Source organism: Crinia signifera, chromosome 8 (genome assembly GCF_055691185.1).
Source record: "Crinia signifera chromosome 8, ASM5569118v1, whole genome shotgun sequence".
Classification (NCBI taxonomy): Eukaryota; Metazoa; Chordata; class Amphibia; order Anura; family Myobatrachidae; genus Crinia; species Crinia signifera.
In genome coordinates this window covers 41054687-41071770 of record NC_139224.1, presented here as the reverse complement: position 1 = coordinate 41071770, position 17084 = coordinate 41054687, and the positions used below count along the sequence as shown (strand labels likewise).

Genomic DNA, 17084 nt, shown 5'->3' with positions numbered 1-17084 from the left:
CTCCCGGGGATTTGTAGTGTCGGACAACGCCAGTAACATTGTGTGGGCATTACATATGGCCAATTTCCAGCACGTGCCATGTTTTGCCCACACTATAAATTAGGTGGTGCAACATTTCTTAAAAAGTGACAGAAACATGCAGGAGATGCTTGCGGTGGCCCACAAAATTGCTGGACACTTTCGGCATTCTGCCACTGCCTGCCGAAGGCTGGATCGGCAGCAAAAACTCCTCAACCTGCCCTGCCATCACCTCAAGCAAGAGGTGGTGATGCGCTTGTACTCCACCCTCTATATGCTGCAGAGGATGGAGGAGCAGCAAAAGGCCATCCAATCCTACTCGGTCACCTACGACATAGGCAGAGGAGCAGGGATGCATCTGATTCAAGCGCAGTGGAGGCTGATTTCCATGTTGCGCAAGATTCTCCAGCCTTTTGAACTTGCCACACGTGAAGTCAGCTCTGATACTGCCAGCTTGAGTCAGGTGATTCCCCTGATCAGGCTGTTGCAGAAGCAGCTGGAGAAAGTGAAGGAGGAGCTAAAGCATTACGATTCCGCAAAGCATGTAGCTCTTGTGGATGAAGCCCTCAATACGCTTTGCCAGGATAAGAGGGTGGTCAGTCTGTTAAAGTCAGAGGAATACATTCTGGCCACCGTGCTTGATCCTCGGTTTAAAGCTTATGTTGTGTCTCTGTTTCCGGCAGACACAAGTCTACAAAGGTGCTAAGACCTGCTGGTCAGGAGATTGGCATCTGAAGCAGTCGTGACACGCAACAGCTCCTCCCTCATTATCTCATGCAAGGAAAAAGGGCAGGCAGGAGGGAGTTTGGAGTTGGACATCTGGTCCAGACTAAAGGACCTGCCAAGGATTGCTGACGTTTCTTCTGTTGCTGCATTGGATGCTGTCACCATTGAAAAAATGGTGGAGGATTACTTTGTTGACAGCATACAAGTAGACATGTCAAACAGTCCATACCTGTACTGGAAGGATAAAAAGGCAGTTTGGAGGCCCCTGTACAAACTGGCTCTAATTTACCTAAATTTTTAGTGCAGCAGGGATCCTGGTCAGTGAGCAGTGTCGCAGGTTGCTTCTGCAAAATGTGAATGAATACGACTGTCAGTGGCCGTATTTTTGGCAAAATACGATTCATAAATAGTGCAGATTTACTAATCTGTTGTATTTACGGATTCGTATTTGGCTGATGAAGTATACATACTTTATGTATACCGCTGGATTCGTATTCGTATTTAGTGGCTGTATATACAAATACGAGTGGGCAGCCGGTATAGATCAGTCAGATCCATGCCGGCTTCAATGTAAAAAATAAGTTTAAAAACGGCGCGGGGTCTCCCCCCACATGGCTATAACCAGCCCCAAGCTCAAAGAGCCGGTCCTGGTTTAAAAAAATCAGGGGACAAACATGTAGGGGTCCCCTGGATTTTTTAAAACCAGCACCAGGCCGGTCCTGGTTCCAAAAATATGGGGACAAAATGAGTAGGGGTCCCCCGTATTTTGAGAACCAGCACCACGTCCAACCAGCCAGCAGGGTAATGCCACAGTCGGGGGGAAACTTATTATACAAGTCCCCCCTGGCCAAAGCATTAACCCCTGAATGGTCAGCCTGGGCAGGGATCCCCAATGAAGGGGTCCCACCCTTCAGAATTTACCTGCCTAGGCTGAAGCCTGGGGCTGTCCCCAGTGCCCCATGGCAGTGGGTATCGGGCTGATGGTAGTGCAAAAAATAGAATAAACTATTGTTTATTGCTATATAAGCAAGCTTGCACCGCATGCATGGCCTTGGAGAGTCCCAGCATGCAAAGTGTTAAAGGGATCGCTGGATCGCTTGTAGTCCCACAACAGTACAAATACACACTGACACAATTTAAGTAAAATGTTATTACATACATAGCCCATACAAACTGATACTTACCTACCCTGACACGTAGGTAGGCATTTGTCTGTCCACTAGTCCAGTAATAATCCATATGGGTACCTGTGGAAGGAAACAATACTCACCTGGGTCCTCCAGCGTAGATCACGTCCTCTTTTTTCCATGTAGGCATCCCGTGTACTTGGCAAAACAAAAACCCATCAGGTCGCGCTCCCTTTACGAACTGAGTAGAGCCGCAGAAAGCTGTGTTTACTTTCTGAGGCTCTACCTCCCGCAAATAGCGCCATTGGCCACCTAGTGACTCCTGATTGGCCGCTAGAACTGCGAGTCGATTGCTAATCTCCATCCACTTGCAAATCCATACGCAGTTCCAGAACCAGCAAAAGGATTTTGTCATCTGCGCAAATGTGAATAAGACTGACCCTGCCCTTATCTGTGACTGAAAGAGAGTGGAAGTGGTCATCGCTGATGTCACAGACACAGACGCTGATGTCACCATCCTCAAAAGCTCCTGGGCATGCCTGAGTTTTTTCAGACAGATCCAGAAAACAGCAGGTGTCCAACCCTCTCTCCTTCCCTCCTTCTCTTTCTTTCGGTCTCTCTCACTTTGGGCCTTATTCTAGTTCACTCTTTCTGACAAAATCCTTCTTAGATGGACAAAACCATGTGCACTGCAGGGGGGCAGATGTAAAATGTGCAGAGAGAATTAGATTTGGGTGAGTTGTTTTGTTTCTGTGCAGGGAAAATACTGGCTGCTTTATATTTACACTGCAATATAGATCTCAATTTGAAGTAAAACCCCACCCAAATCTAATTCTCTCTGCACAAGTAACATCTGCCCCACCTGCAGTGCACATGGTTTTGTCCATCTAAGAAGGATTTTCTCAGAAAGAGTGAACTAGAATAAGGCCCAAAGTCTCTCTTACTTTTGGACAGACTTCTTTGGATGCACGAGCACTTTGTGGAATTGGACCTTTCAAGCTACTGCGGTGGTGCCGAGCAATTCTGTCAGACTGCTTTGCTTTTTGAGCATATACCCACCGCATTTTACCAGCAGCGTGAGAAACCATCTTTACCTGAAAAGTGTTTGAGCCACTTGTGCAAAAGTATCACATGTACTGTATGTTTTTATAAGTTTTTATTATGTTTGATTTTATTTTCATCTTATGTCACCGTACCTGTTAATAAAAATAGTTTTACCCTATTAAAACAATCTGAGCATTTTTTTTATGGGGATTGCACCAAATCAAGTGCATATATCTTTTGAAATGTGTCTACTTTAAGGGGTTGGTGTACCCCTAATTGCACTGAGGGCTGCAAATCCCATAATTGAGCAAAGTATAGAACAAACACATTTTCAAAACATTGCTTTACTTATACCCCTTTTACACCAAAAATCCCGGATCCGACCCGGCATTTGGAAGAAGGACCCAAGCCGGGTTGGAATCGGGATTTACTCCATTTACACTGCGGTGCCCACCCGCAGTGTAGACGGAGGCGGCGCTTGGAGATGACATCATCTCCAAGCGCCGGGACCGCGGTGATCCCCGCCGGATACACCAATCGCCATGCTGGTCGCAGCCCAGCACCAAGGTAAGCTGCGGGGCTACCCCTAGCCCCCGTGCACCCCCCAGCCGTCGTCCGGGAGGTGAATGGATGCCGCACACAGGCATCCATTCACCTCCTGCCCTGCTGCCGCTGCTGTCTGCAGAGTGTAGCAGACAGCAGCGCAGGCTGTCTGTCGTCGTCCGTCCCCCCCCATACACAGGTTGTATGTCCCCATTGATGTAAATGGGAGCCGGGTCATCCGACCCGGCGTACCCATTTACACCACCCTCTACCCAGGTCCTAGTTGTGTTCTACCCAGGTCAGGACCTGGGTAGAAGTCCCATGTAACGGGTCACGGCGTGTCCCATTTACACCGCCTCTGACCCGGGTCTGACCCGCCGAAGACCCAGGGTTTGAGGCGGTGTAAAAGGGGTATTACAAACAGGAATCAGGCCCTATCAGTGTGGCTACATTCACACATTGAATACCTAATCCACTGTATTCTCTGCAGAACTGTAATTTATATGTATCAGCCACAAAATCCATCTGATTCACTGCAACAGTGCAAGAACGCAAGTTGTTAAGATGGATTTTAGGACTGGTAGTGCACTGAGAGCTGTGACATGACATGAGGTCCGGGCCCATCTCCATACACATTGGCCTTTGGCTGATTCCTTGTACTGTACGTGATTTATATTACAAATAGTCTGTTTAGCCAAATTATGAAAACATTATATCTATTTAACAACACCATCCTCTAGATAATCTGGACATTCTCAAACAGAGATGTGTTGGCTGCAGTATCAAAAGTTTATTGAAATGAGAACACTGAACGCTGGGATTTTATTATGCGGTTCCTGAAGACGAGATCCAGAAACTCATACTTCAGTTCACCAGATGCTGGATAATTACAAGCCCAGCCCATTAACAGTTGCAAATTACTACCCAATTTTCTGTAGAGGGACATTACAATTTAGGAAAACTATCTCTGAAAATGCTGATCTTCCTACAAGTCTGATTTATGGCGTTATGATAAGGAAGAAAGGTTCCATGTGAGGCCAGTAAATCGAAAAAGATTACAGTATTGCTTTCTGTGCAACTGGAGAATGTAGTATTTCTATGTAATATTAGATGTACAAGTATACCGGTTGCAGGTTACTGAATTAAAATAGCACTCGTTTAACAATTGCTCAGGGAGAAAACAAATGGAAAAATCTCTTTGAATTCTTTCTCTGGCGAACGCAAATCTTGTTTCTGAAGAGGGAACACACGGATATCACTGACTGCAATACTATTACAAAGGCGCCAATACTTCCGTAACAGTACAAGCGATGCTTATGCTCTCGAGAAACTGCAGCTCCTCCAGTCTAGAACCAGAACCTGACCAGGCAGCGCTGGTGGAACCATAGAGGGCAAACTCAAACTTATTGTTTTCAAAGTACCACCCTACATTGGCAGTACTTGAAATTGGGCATGATAGCTCTTGCTGGTACCTGTAGTACACCAATAAATGTCAATATTAATTCTATTAGTAACCAGACACCTACCGCCCTTAGGTGTGAGGAACAGCTCTACTACAATTGGCAGTAGGGCTGGTTTTACACAGAAGGGGGAACCTGCATGGTATCTTGAGACCATGATCCCCAGCCATGATTCTATCTGGAATGGATCTGGTTGGGACCATAGTTGGGGGACAATAGAGTGCTGGTTAGTAGAAACTGAGTAGGTAACCACACTCTCTGCACCCCTAGTTTCCCCACTATAGACAAGGCCTATGGCTGTATCTCCAGTCTTCCGCACAGTATAAAAATGAACTTACTATTTCCGCAGCCTTGCAAACAGGTAAATGGTGCACTGGTGAAAGCCCCCCCCCCCCCCCCCCCCCACTGAGTGATTCCCCACATTTGCACGCTTACACAATCCACTCGCATGCCGCCGCACGGGCGAAAAAACTTTCTATGGTCTCTCACCATTGAATAATTTTTCTCCTGTTTGGAATGAAAAGTCGGCCTGGTCTGACTCCTCATTTCAACGCTGTCTTCCGAATTTGTGACAGGCGCTGACATCAGCCGCCTGCCCCAAGGAGACACCGAGGCATTCCTCTGCTTCCTACCACTGCCTGCCGCCATTCCCCCCACTATGGAGCAAACGGCATTGCGAATGTGAAACTCGCCCAAGGTGTTTGCTCTGGGGGCATACTCAGACCTCCACCATCGGCCGAGGGACCGAATAAGACCCGCCATGAGCTGGTCTGAATCACCCCGTGTGCGTGCTTAAATAAAAAGCAGCATTTTTCATGCATACAAAAATATATTGCACTTACACCCAATGGGTCATATCATGATCTCTGTAGATATATATTTGCAACCCTTGGCTGGGTTTGCTCCTTAATACAAATATAGTTAAACTGAATTGATGAAGTTCCTTTTTTTCATATACAGAAAAGCACAGGAGCCTTCGGAATGACCTGGTTGTCTACATAAATTGGTCATGAAATGTAATCTAATCATCATCTACAGTAAGTAACAAGAACAGACAGACATTGGGCGGGATGCACTAACATCCGTGGCCCCACATCGCCGGTTACCGCATAGATAATTATCGCATATGCACTATCATATGCAATAATTATTGCAAAGGACAGCTCTTGCATTAAGAGCTACCATTTGTGATGCACCCGGCGGTGGCAGCGGGTCCCCGGCAACTCCACATCCCTCCCTTACCCAGTCAGCTGATGATCCTGCTGCTGCGGGCTCCACCTCCTCCCTGCACCTGGAAGGGGATGTAGGGGCTAAGGAGGAGGAGGTCACTGGTCTGGGCTGTCCAGACTCAGGTGAAGGTGGGGGAGGGGGCGGCGTGCATTGATGCGGGGGTTCCAGCGTGCAGGTTTTCCTGCATATCAATATGCGGTAAAAACCAGATAACGGGGTTTTTACCGCATTTTTCGCTTAGTGGCCCTACTGCAATGGCATAGGTTGTTAGTTGATGGTCGACATACATATCAACCACTAAAGGTCGACAGGGCCTAGGTTGACACATAAAGTAGGTCAACAGACTGAAGGTCGACAGGGTCGTAAAGTCGACTCAAGCATTAGGTCGACAATGGGAAAGTCAAAAGTCAAAAGGTTGACATGATTTTTTCATGTTTTTGTTTTTTAAGTCGACATGTGCCGACAGGCGATATTTCATACCCTACCATCCACTAGGGTGTGGAGGGAGAATATAATAGTGTGCCGAGCGTAACGATCCATGTGAGGGGACGTAGTACACTGATACTGTGACCATGTCGACATTTAGGACAAAAAAATGTGAAAAGCTCATGTCAACCTTTTGACTGTCGACCTACTCATTGTCAACCTAAAGAGACTAAAAGCTAACGCCTGACTAAAAGCCTGTCCAAGAAGTGCTACCCTATCACGTGGCAAACAAAGCCAGGGCCTAGCAGCTTGGCCTCCTGGCACACAGAGACACAGGTGCGTGGCGTTTGTGGGCTTGTCGCAGAAATACACACTGAACAAGAATGCTGTGCATGCGAGGACACTACGGAAGCCACTGCTGTCCACATTTCTGAAGTTCTGAAGACTGCTAAGAAGCATCAACAGGGTTACTGGCAAAATGTTCTGTGGACAGATGAAGAAAGTTGACTTATTTGGTCGGAGCAAACAACACCAAGTGTGTATAAAACTAAAAGGATCAGCACACCCATGTTCAGTATCACACTAGGGGGTCAATCCTATTATGCCCGAAGGGTGCCAGTTGCCATTCGGGTGCACCCTGCAAATGGCACCCGAATTAAGCCTATCACGTACCCTTCGCAGGGCCGAATTGGCTGAAAATTGCTCGCACTCCTATGGAGGTGCGAGCACTTTTCAGCCAATTCGGCCAGCCGTAAAGTGCACCCGGTATGGTGACGATTCGCACTCGGCAAATCATTTGCACATTTCAGGGTTAATAGGAACGACCCGTTGGTATAGCCGTTGCTGACTATTCTCAAAACATTGCCCTGTTCAAAATCCAGCACCATTTCAAATTCACATAACTATATTAAAAGAGGAGTGTTCTTCTGCACTGATTCCAGGCTTCCTGACTTCCAGAGAGGCTCCATACCCTATCCCAAGATGGCCCCCACAATCACTACTGAGTGTGTGCAAGGACCATCTTGTTCTGTACTGTGTAGACTGTGTCATAGTGGGAGATAGAAGCTTCCTGCTTAACCCCAATAAGATACCTGGTTCATTTATGCTACCCATTTGTGGTATACACTCACTGGCTGTTGAGCTGTGTGAAACCCCACACCGTTCAAGCTGGCTCCATCACCAGTGCACATGTAACAGTGAGTACGGCTGCTCATGCTATGTTAATAAACCAACATCACCGGTTAACTTACTGGAATGTTCATAGTTTAAGTCATGTGCTGGTGTGTGCCTATATATCTGCAATATCAACAGCCACACACACATCATTTGAATTAAAATCTATTTCTCTGAGCACAGTATAGCATACAGTATGTACAGTGCAGTAATTGTCCCAGTACTGTGAGTAGATTCCTTACTTCCCAGGCATTTGTAATTTATATTACAGTTGTAGCAACACTGTTCCAGTTCTTCATTATGTAAGCTCTCACGTGCAGGGCCCTCTTCCGTCATGTGCCCTTCGGTCCCTTACTTAAACCATCTTCTACTCCATAGACCACATACCTTGGTTTTCTGCCACCCTTATTTCAGTATTGTCTGCTGATGCAGCTATGTTATGTTTATACCCTGTACTTGTTATGTTATTTTTCGAACTGTAATTCACGATTGTCTTGTTTTGCTTATTTGTTTATGAATTCTGTAACCAGGCTCTGTGGATCCCTAGTGGCACCAGATAGAGGATAATAATAATATGTTTGAGTATTAACATCACTGATCAGAATACATGTGACTAAAGAACCAACAGGAGGGTTACAAGTGCTGTATGAGTAGATTGGTGTCTAACCTAAACCTACTTCCCATAGGCAGTATGCTGTTCTATGCTCTTTGGTCAACATTGATTAAAACATTTAATGTATGAAAGGATCTGTGAGCCCAATAGATCTGTGGGGTCTTTCCTATAGGTAGCATTCTCTAAAGCCTCTTAATACTATATTCACTTCCTCGAAGGAGAGTTTTACTTTACTGCACCCCAAGGATTACATGTGAGAAGTGCATTTTTATTAACAAATGATTCGGCAGAAGTTGTAGCCTGTATCCCAACCTTTCCCTCCGCAAAGACCAAAAGAAGATATAAATTAATATCCTTACAATGTCGTCATGTCTGAAAGTTGTTCTTTTATTTAATTTTAGGTCAATGGGTAGCAGTGAATTCCAGCCAGTTGATGGGAGAACCTTTCAATGAATTTCATTACAGTTGGCCAGCACACGTGGCCCATACCCAAAAATATTCTGTTCTCATTTTAAAACAAATCTAAATTGTGTGTCAGCTATTGGGAATTAATCCAGCCCTTCTGTCTAATTTCATCTTGCACTGTAGCGTTTCAACCAAGCCTCCATGTCTGTCCACCAGAGTTGTTCCAATACCGGTGAACTAGCCAAGAGTAGTCAATGAACTGAATATATTCTGATTACAATGAATATACTGAATTGGTGATGAGATACACGGAACACAGAGATGGAATCAGGATGCTTCTCAGAGAAGATAGTTATGGTCTTGCTTTATTTATTTGACTTAGACATTTATCGGTGTAATGTTTTTTTGTGTGGAATAATATACTCTTTCCAGAATAATGATTCAGCAAAATGAAATGTAATTTCATGGGAAGTAAAGCCAGGACCAAACTTTCTGCATCAGTTAATGAGCGTATAGGTTAATGTTAAAGTCCATAATATTATCAAGCATTGACTAATTAAATATTGGCATGGTAATAACACAGAAGACAGGATCTGGAGAGTTAAGGCTTCCTGTCCCCTAGGAGCCCCTAAATCATACATGGGGCCAATTTTTTCCTCTCTATAATGAGAGCGGAAGCCAAAGAGTGAAGAGTGAATGATGGTGGTTAATATGTGTAATATAAAAAGTATACAACAAAGAAATGTTGCATTTGCAGATGGAAAATTTAAGGGTACATTTACTAAAGCTTCTAAAAATAAAAGTAGTGGTGTTGCCCGAATCATCTCTTATTCCATCTTAGAAGATAATAACCCGTATCTGATTGAATCACCACTTGGAAGCTTTAGTAAATCTAGTTCCAAATCTAATTTGTGCTGATTCGTGACATGAAATCTAGATTCAGAGAAGGACACTGATCGGTAGAACTAGACGGAGGCATTTTGCCAGTGAAAGTACTTGGGTGTGATTCATGCTGAGCACAGAGCAGGGTCTCTGGTATTGAGAATCAGTGGAGATGAAGATTGCCTGGATATGTTTAGGTAGCAGAATAATTGCCTACTGTACCAGATTGACCAGGCCCGAGTGCATTAAATAATGTAATCTACTATAATGCCATCTTCTGTAAGTCTGTAACAATTTTGTGTAATAGTCCAAGGATTTATTTGAAAATAATGGGAGGGCTTTCAGTTGCCCATAACCCCCCACCTCCATCCCCTCGCTGAAATAATGATAATAGCAGTAGTATATTTTGTAATATGGTTTTGTTAGAAGTACATCCGCAATGTGCAGTATAAGCGGTGGAACAGAGTGGCAGCCACTTTTTCCACAAAGTTTGTATGGATTAGCACATTGGACCAGAGAGGCAGGATAGCAGCTGCTAGCAAGAAGAGACAGGCATCTTAATATGTAGTGGGGGAATGTGCGATTAGAAAGCTTACTAACTGGGTATAGCATGTATGTTTATTATGGTATTAGCCTTTGTTTTTAAAAGTCTTTCCCCTATAGCCTATTCTAGATACCATCTATAGTCTTAATTATTAGTATTGCATTACATACACTATAGTGTTTAAGGAGACAACTATGTACATATGTCCAAGACCTACTCTATGCTAAGTTCTGCTGCCGCTCTCCCAGACTCCCAGCATTGCTCCAATGCTCCACAGAACAGGAAATTTGGATTATGCAATGTTACCCACATTCAGCTCAGGTGTGCTTGCCTTACTGCTGTGTCCAATGTCCAACTGTAATCACTGGCTCTGTATATGTCAGAGATATTGCATTCACTGCACTTTGTATGAAATGCTAATTATGCACCTGCTCTAAAATCAAACATATGGAACTAGCCCACGTTCCTAGAAATTCTGTGTTTTCCCCTGACACCAGCTGTATGGCTTAGATCATGCATGTCCAAACCATGGCCCTCCAGCTGTTGTGAAACTGCAAGTCCCATCATACCTTGCCACAGTTCTGCTATTAGGGAATGCTAAAACTATGGCAAGGCATGCTGGGATGTGCAGTTTCACAACAGCTCGAGGGCCACAGTTTGGACATGCCTGGCTTATCATTTTTGTATGTTATCCAGCCAGTGCCCAGTCTACTGTATGCCAGATAAAATCAATATACTGTATCAGTCCACAACTAGAACATTTCTGTAAATCTATAAGAACAATTTAACCTAAATGTATTAGAAATGCTCCATACAAGCAAGAGTCATATATGAATTCTCTCCGGACATAGCTATCATCTAGCAGGACCATTGCTTGGTGTTGCCAAAGCGTTCTACTGAGCACACTACATCATGGCTTCTTTAGCGATAAGATTGAAGATAAAGAATGTCACTGTACATACTTTATATTGGCTCTCGATGGAGGCTTCAATCCCTAAACTAGATGGCCACTGTCTGTACTTCTATGTACGCATGGTGTCACCTTGTCATTGTGTTAAGGTGCCCATGCACGGTGCGTTGGACTCCGTGCTTTTAGTACTAGATTGCATAGCATCTAGTACAAAAAGCATACAATGTGCTACAGCACTGTGCTTTTTGTACTAGATACAATGCAATCTAGTACTAAAAGCACGGGCTGCACAGACTTTATTTGCTGTGCGATGGGATGCCTGCGGGAGCGCACAGCACAGCACCATTGTACCGTGTATGGGCACCTTTAGAGCACCACAATGGGACCTTGATATGTTCAACTTAACTCCGGACAGACTCTACAATTACTGTTATTCCATCCTGTTACAACTACTGGTACTGCTTGCATCCTGGAATTACAACCGCCAGCTGGTGACCTGTATACTCCGCTCAAGCTTCACTATATGCAGGAAATCTGTGTACACAGAATTGTGAGCAGGGTTGCGCAAATCACATTACTGCTGAATAAAATACCCCACTGGATGAGTACTGGGCTGTTCACTGCATCTGCTGGTGCTTACAACTCCTCTGTCATACCACCGCCAATAGTACACACATATTCCAACATCCTCGCCATCCATCCATGTAGTACAATTGCCATCCGCACCCTTCTCTTGCATATTTTGCGGTTGGCTATTCTGCTTATTCTCCAAAGTCCACATTCTGGAGATTTATTTATTACATTTTTTTGCTTTTATGGTATATACAGAATGCAACATTTTATTGAAGGTAGACACCAAATCACACAGATGGTGTATAGATGGAAACAACAGTCTGCTCTATGTGTGAACAGTGTAAGGAAATGAGACAGGAGATGGGTCGCGGTGGAAGATGAGTAACAGGCCGGCAGATCATTCCAGCCGCAGTGTTTGAAGAGATTATAAGGAGGAAGTGGGAGGATGAGAGACCAGATAAAAGACACATGGAGTAATGAACACGAGAACGTGTTAGGGGAAAACATTATTTTTCTTGCAACAAATATACACGTTAATAAATGTTGTGCTTGAAAATTTGACCCGAAATTCATATTTTATGGATGACATAAGTGAGAGGTTTTTAATCAAACTTTTAATATAACCTAGAAAAAAAAAGTAGAAGGCTCGCTGCTCCAGGGAAATGTACAATATCTAAGCACAGAACTGCGGTAGAACATTGAAGTAAGGACAATCCCAGTAATATCCGCAACCCCACTGTAATAACAACATTGGAATCCTGATCTACTAGGCTGGAGCCCATCAGTCAGACAACAATGGTAAGATTAATGCATCTGCCACTAATAATGATCCCATGTTGCGTGGGATTTTCGAAATGTTTCTAAGCACAATGAGTCAATTAGACAATAAAACAAATGTGGACTTGACACCCTGAGGAAATATGGCAAAGAAAGTCAGTAACTTGTCTGCAGCGGAATTCTCTCTGGTTGGGATTTCGTTTGGAAAACATTCATAAATGGACTTAACAAAAGTGAAAGATTTGAAATTCAGATTTTTATTACCTTCCCTAACCCGACGTCGGAATAAGACCAGGGAGACGGTCTTGTACGAGTTTAAATGTTAGGAATAAATCTTTTGTTTAAAAAAAAACATATTACATCTGAAAGCAATTGAAACAAACAAGATGATGATCTTGTTATGCACAATCAAAGTTGGAAATACAACCTGAGGGTGGCTGTGTTGGATTTTGTCAAGTTACTTTTTGACTAAGGAATAGTGTGCGGTCGGTTTTGTGTATCACATGCTGGTAGTAATGATCCATGAGGTTGGAAGAACTATAGAATATTTTATAAGACCCAGAGGTTCTGCGCCTTGGTGTCCTGATCTATACTTCTTAAAAGGAGTTGGAAACTCTATAGGTTTAAGAGTTGATTTGCTCTAGAACATTAATAATGATATACAGTATGTTCATGGCGATACAGTACATGATGACCATGGGGATAAAAATTAAACACACCCTTCCTAACTGGATGATACTGGGAATGTGTTTGTTTCAATTATGATGAGTGGACCCTACGTGCCACATGCCTTACCATGATGTCAGTGTCTTGGCTACCTGTGATAGTAGAGGCGTAAATTTGTCCCAGTTTCCCAGAGGCGAGATAAATATTGGTGCCCCCATCACACACCCACACACTCACACACACACACACATAGCACCTTATATAAATATATGCATGCATGTATGTATGTTTGTATATATGTATGTGTGTATGTTATGTATATTATGTATAAAATAAAGATACTGTGACATCTATGGTCCTCATAGGAGGGGAAATCAGCCACAGAAGTGATATCAATGGCTTTTAATGACCTGATTCAAACTTGCAGGGGAGGAGAGGTGCCCCCTTGGGAGCAGAAGCCCAGCGGCAGATGACTCCATTGCCTCCCAGAGTTACGCCTCTGCGTGATACTACAACTGCTGCTCCACTGTGTCCATTATACCACTGTGCATTCAATTCTCACTCCCAACCTGTCACTGACATTGAGGAGCAGCAGCCAGCAGTATCACAGGCAGGACCCCATAAGGTAAGAAACGGCAAGGGAGAAGCAGTGCCTCAAAAGGGATATGGGGATGCCTGTAAGATACTCTTCCACATGCTTATATAATCTATATAATAATCGGCTATGGCTGACCCATCAAATCATGCTGGGTTCAGCAAATAACAGGTCCAATAGAAATAGGGTCAATGTAAGGCTTTTTGGCACCCAAGTGAAGACTTCATCCTACAGTAACGCCCCGACCAACCCTGCAGTGCCACCAATATCCTCTTTCCAGCCCCACAAGTAAAAGTGTGTAGGTAGAATCTTAGAAGTTCCACAGCCGCCACCTGTATTAAGTACAACAAGGATGACTTGCCCCTAGACTTCCTTAATTTTGTGATAGGCAGACTCAATGGCGTCTTCCCCATCACCCGACGCCCTATACAGATGCCTACAGTGCCAGATTAAGGTCTAAATGGGCCTGGAGCTTAAAATTATCAAGGGCCTATTATGCGCAATAATAGGGGTTGTTCCCAACACCTAATAATGTGGGAGGAGTGACCAGTGTTCTGTTTGGGTGGTCTGCTCATGGATGTGTCTCTATCGTGTAAATACTTTTGGTACTTGTGTATTATCACGGCGCCTGTTACGTAGTTAGTGTAGCGTCCCTGTCAGAATAGGCGTAGTGTTCCCGCGGCAAGCGTAGGCAGCGTAGTAAGTGCAGTGTAGTGTTCCCGCCCGTTCACGGCTTGCCGAAGCTTACATAGTTAGCGTAGTCAGTCAGACGTCCCTGTTAGTATCAGCATTGTGTTTCCGCTCGCTCGCGGCCAGCCGGAGCTTACGTAGTGAGCGTAGTCAGTCAGCTTTACGCAGTTAGCGTAGTCAGTCAGCGCATGTTACATTGTGTAGGAACCATTGACCATTTTAACCTGCCTGATATGACAGGTGTGAATGTGTTCCTGAAACACCTCCACTATCCACGCCAGCCCGAAGCATGACGAGCGGATGCGTAAACCGCCCCCCCCCCCCCCACCCACTATCCACGTCGGTGTGGAGTTGATTTTATAAAGTGTGACAAGCGCAGCGAGCCACCGAGCCTGAAGCGCGGCGAGCGCAGCGAGGCGCAGGAATTAGCAAAAATTCACAATATGCTTCATAAACAGGGGAATTGCGAGCCAAAGGCATGCATTAAAAATTTACACCATAGTGTCCATTATGTATTATGTCAAACACTATTAAACATTATGCTACATAAGTGCTGCTTACCTACATGCTCATTGCCAGGGGTTCCATGCAAATTGCCAGGGGCCCCATGCTCGTTGCCATGTGGGCTTGCATGCTCATTGCCAAGGGGGAATACATGCTTGTGGTAAATGGGGGACAGCCGCCACCGGCCAGAAGTGATGGCCCTTCACAGCTGGACATAGAGCAGGGGGCTGCCCGGCTGTATTCAGAGCACTGCAGGTCCCGGCTATTTGAAATAATACCCCTTTCACACCAGAAAATGCAGGGACTTACCCAAGAATATGGTCCACGGATCATGCAGGGACATTCCCGGGCTGGCCCCTTTTACACCAGCCTAGTCCCTGCATTTTCTGGTGTGACGGGGAGAGAAAACCACCCCCCTCTCCCCCCCTTTAACCAACTGGCTATATCTTTGGAACTAACTGATCCATTTACATGAGACCAGTATCCTATTGAATAACTTTTTAGTGAGCTTCAAATGATTTTGGTCTCATGAAACTGGGCCTCAAACAACATGAACAGCCAGAAATTACATTTCAGAAATGAAAAATTAGGTTTACCCGCAATATCTCTATAACCAATTAACCCATATGGACCAGCCTGGTATCAGATTGAAGGCCCAGCAATTTGGGGTTGGAACCAGGTGGGGGTCGGAATTAGCGGGTCCCATGTTATCCTATGAGGAAAACGTTCCAGCTTTGCCCCATAGTATCTCTGGTTCCCGGGGGGCTAGCGACGCGGGGCCAGGCTTGTTGGAAAGCCCCAGCCCTCAGCTACAAAGTGGGTATGGAGCTGGAGCTCCATCAGACCCATTGTTAATCCGGCGCTGGATGCATAATGATAGAACCATACCTGAATATGCTAGCATCCAGTAAGGTGGCACTCTCCTCCTCTACGAATGTCCATAGCGGCTGTATTTCCTAGACACTGACATTTAATAATGATATCACCTAGTGTACAACTCCTATAACTTGGGCTAACTCTTCCAGGTGCTTATTTATCACCAATCTGTATGAAATCATTGTGTTGCGTTCAATTAAATAAAAGACCATGTAGAACAGATGGACCCAAAACCTTCCGTTCCTTACCAGTCTTGTATGGTGGATGGGAAATTTAAATAGACAATAATAAATTATGAGATGGCATGGTAAAAATGTATTGCTAGAAATGATCACAAGAGTTGATATTTGGTGCAGAAGGTACTAGAGCACATTTTTTTAAGAATATATCCTGTACAAACATTTTTACTATTAGTTTTTCATAAATGCATACCTCCCAACTGTCCCCCGCTTTTCGCGGGAACGTCCTGGTTTTATGGGGCGATAGATGCTGTGCGCATGTGGACAGCATCTATGCCCAGGGCCGCGGGATGGCGGGGTGCAGTTGGGAGTCCCCTCTGTCACCAATGAATAAACGCTGTGCACATGCGCACAGCATCTATCGCCGTAGCAGCTCACACCACAGCGGCGAAAACGGGGCTTGGCCTCATGGGAGCGTCCTGATAATAGGCCACGCCCCCTTGCCTCTAGGCCATGCCCCAAAATTTTGGTTGCGCATCTGCGGCGCCCGCAGTGTCCCTCTTTTCATTACTCCAATGTTGGCAGGTATGTAATTGTGAATACTGGTGCACAAGAAAAAATACTGTTACTAAACACTGAGGTTTTAATAGTAATCACTGACCTGTACTGAAGGGGATGGAATAGACAAAGCTCCCAGGGACTTGCTCCGCTGCCCTGCGGTACCATAAGGGAAAGTGGTCTGCGTTATATATACTCTCTCTGTCCTCAGATGTGAGGAAATCTCTTGAAACAAAAGAGGAGACATAACATTCATGTTACATTTTCTGATAAAGAAATTTTGTAATAATGGGGCAGATGTATTAAGCCTTAACAAGAGATACATGCAAGGGTGATAAAGAGAGATAAACGTCCAGCCAATCACATCCTTACTGACTTTTTTCAAACACAGCCTGTAACATGGCAGCTAGGAGGTGATTGGCTGGACGTTTATCTCTCTTTATCACCCTTGCATTTATCTCTTATTAAGGCTTAATACATCTGCCCCATACCCAATAGACATAATACACAGCAGAAGGTTCTCAATGGCTTATTGGAATGAATAGCTCTGTTTGTTAACTAATCT

At 44.6% G+C, this 17084-nt stretch overlaps 1 protein-coding gene across 5 annotated transcripts in view; it reads right to left on the bottom strand.

Annotated features, from left to right (window-relative positions):
- The window catches only part of CACNA2D3 (calcium voltage-gated channel auxiliary subunit alpha2delta 3), an 876035-nt gene that overhangs the window by 209907 nt on the left and 649044 nt on the right, over positions 1-17084 (bottom strand). For all 5 annotated transcript variants that reach the window (XM_083156212.1, XM_083156214.1, XM_083156213.1 and 2 more), the window contains one exon: positions 16623-16744. In XM_083156212.1, the coding sequence (XP_083012338.1) occupies positions 16623-16744 (122 nt within the window). The remainder of the gene's footprint in view (positions 1-16622; positions 16745-17084) is intronic.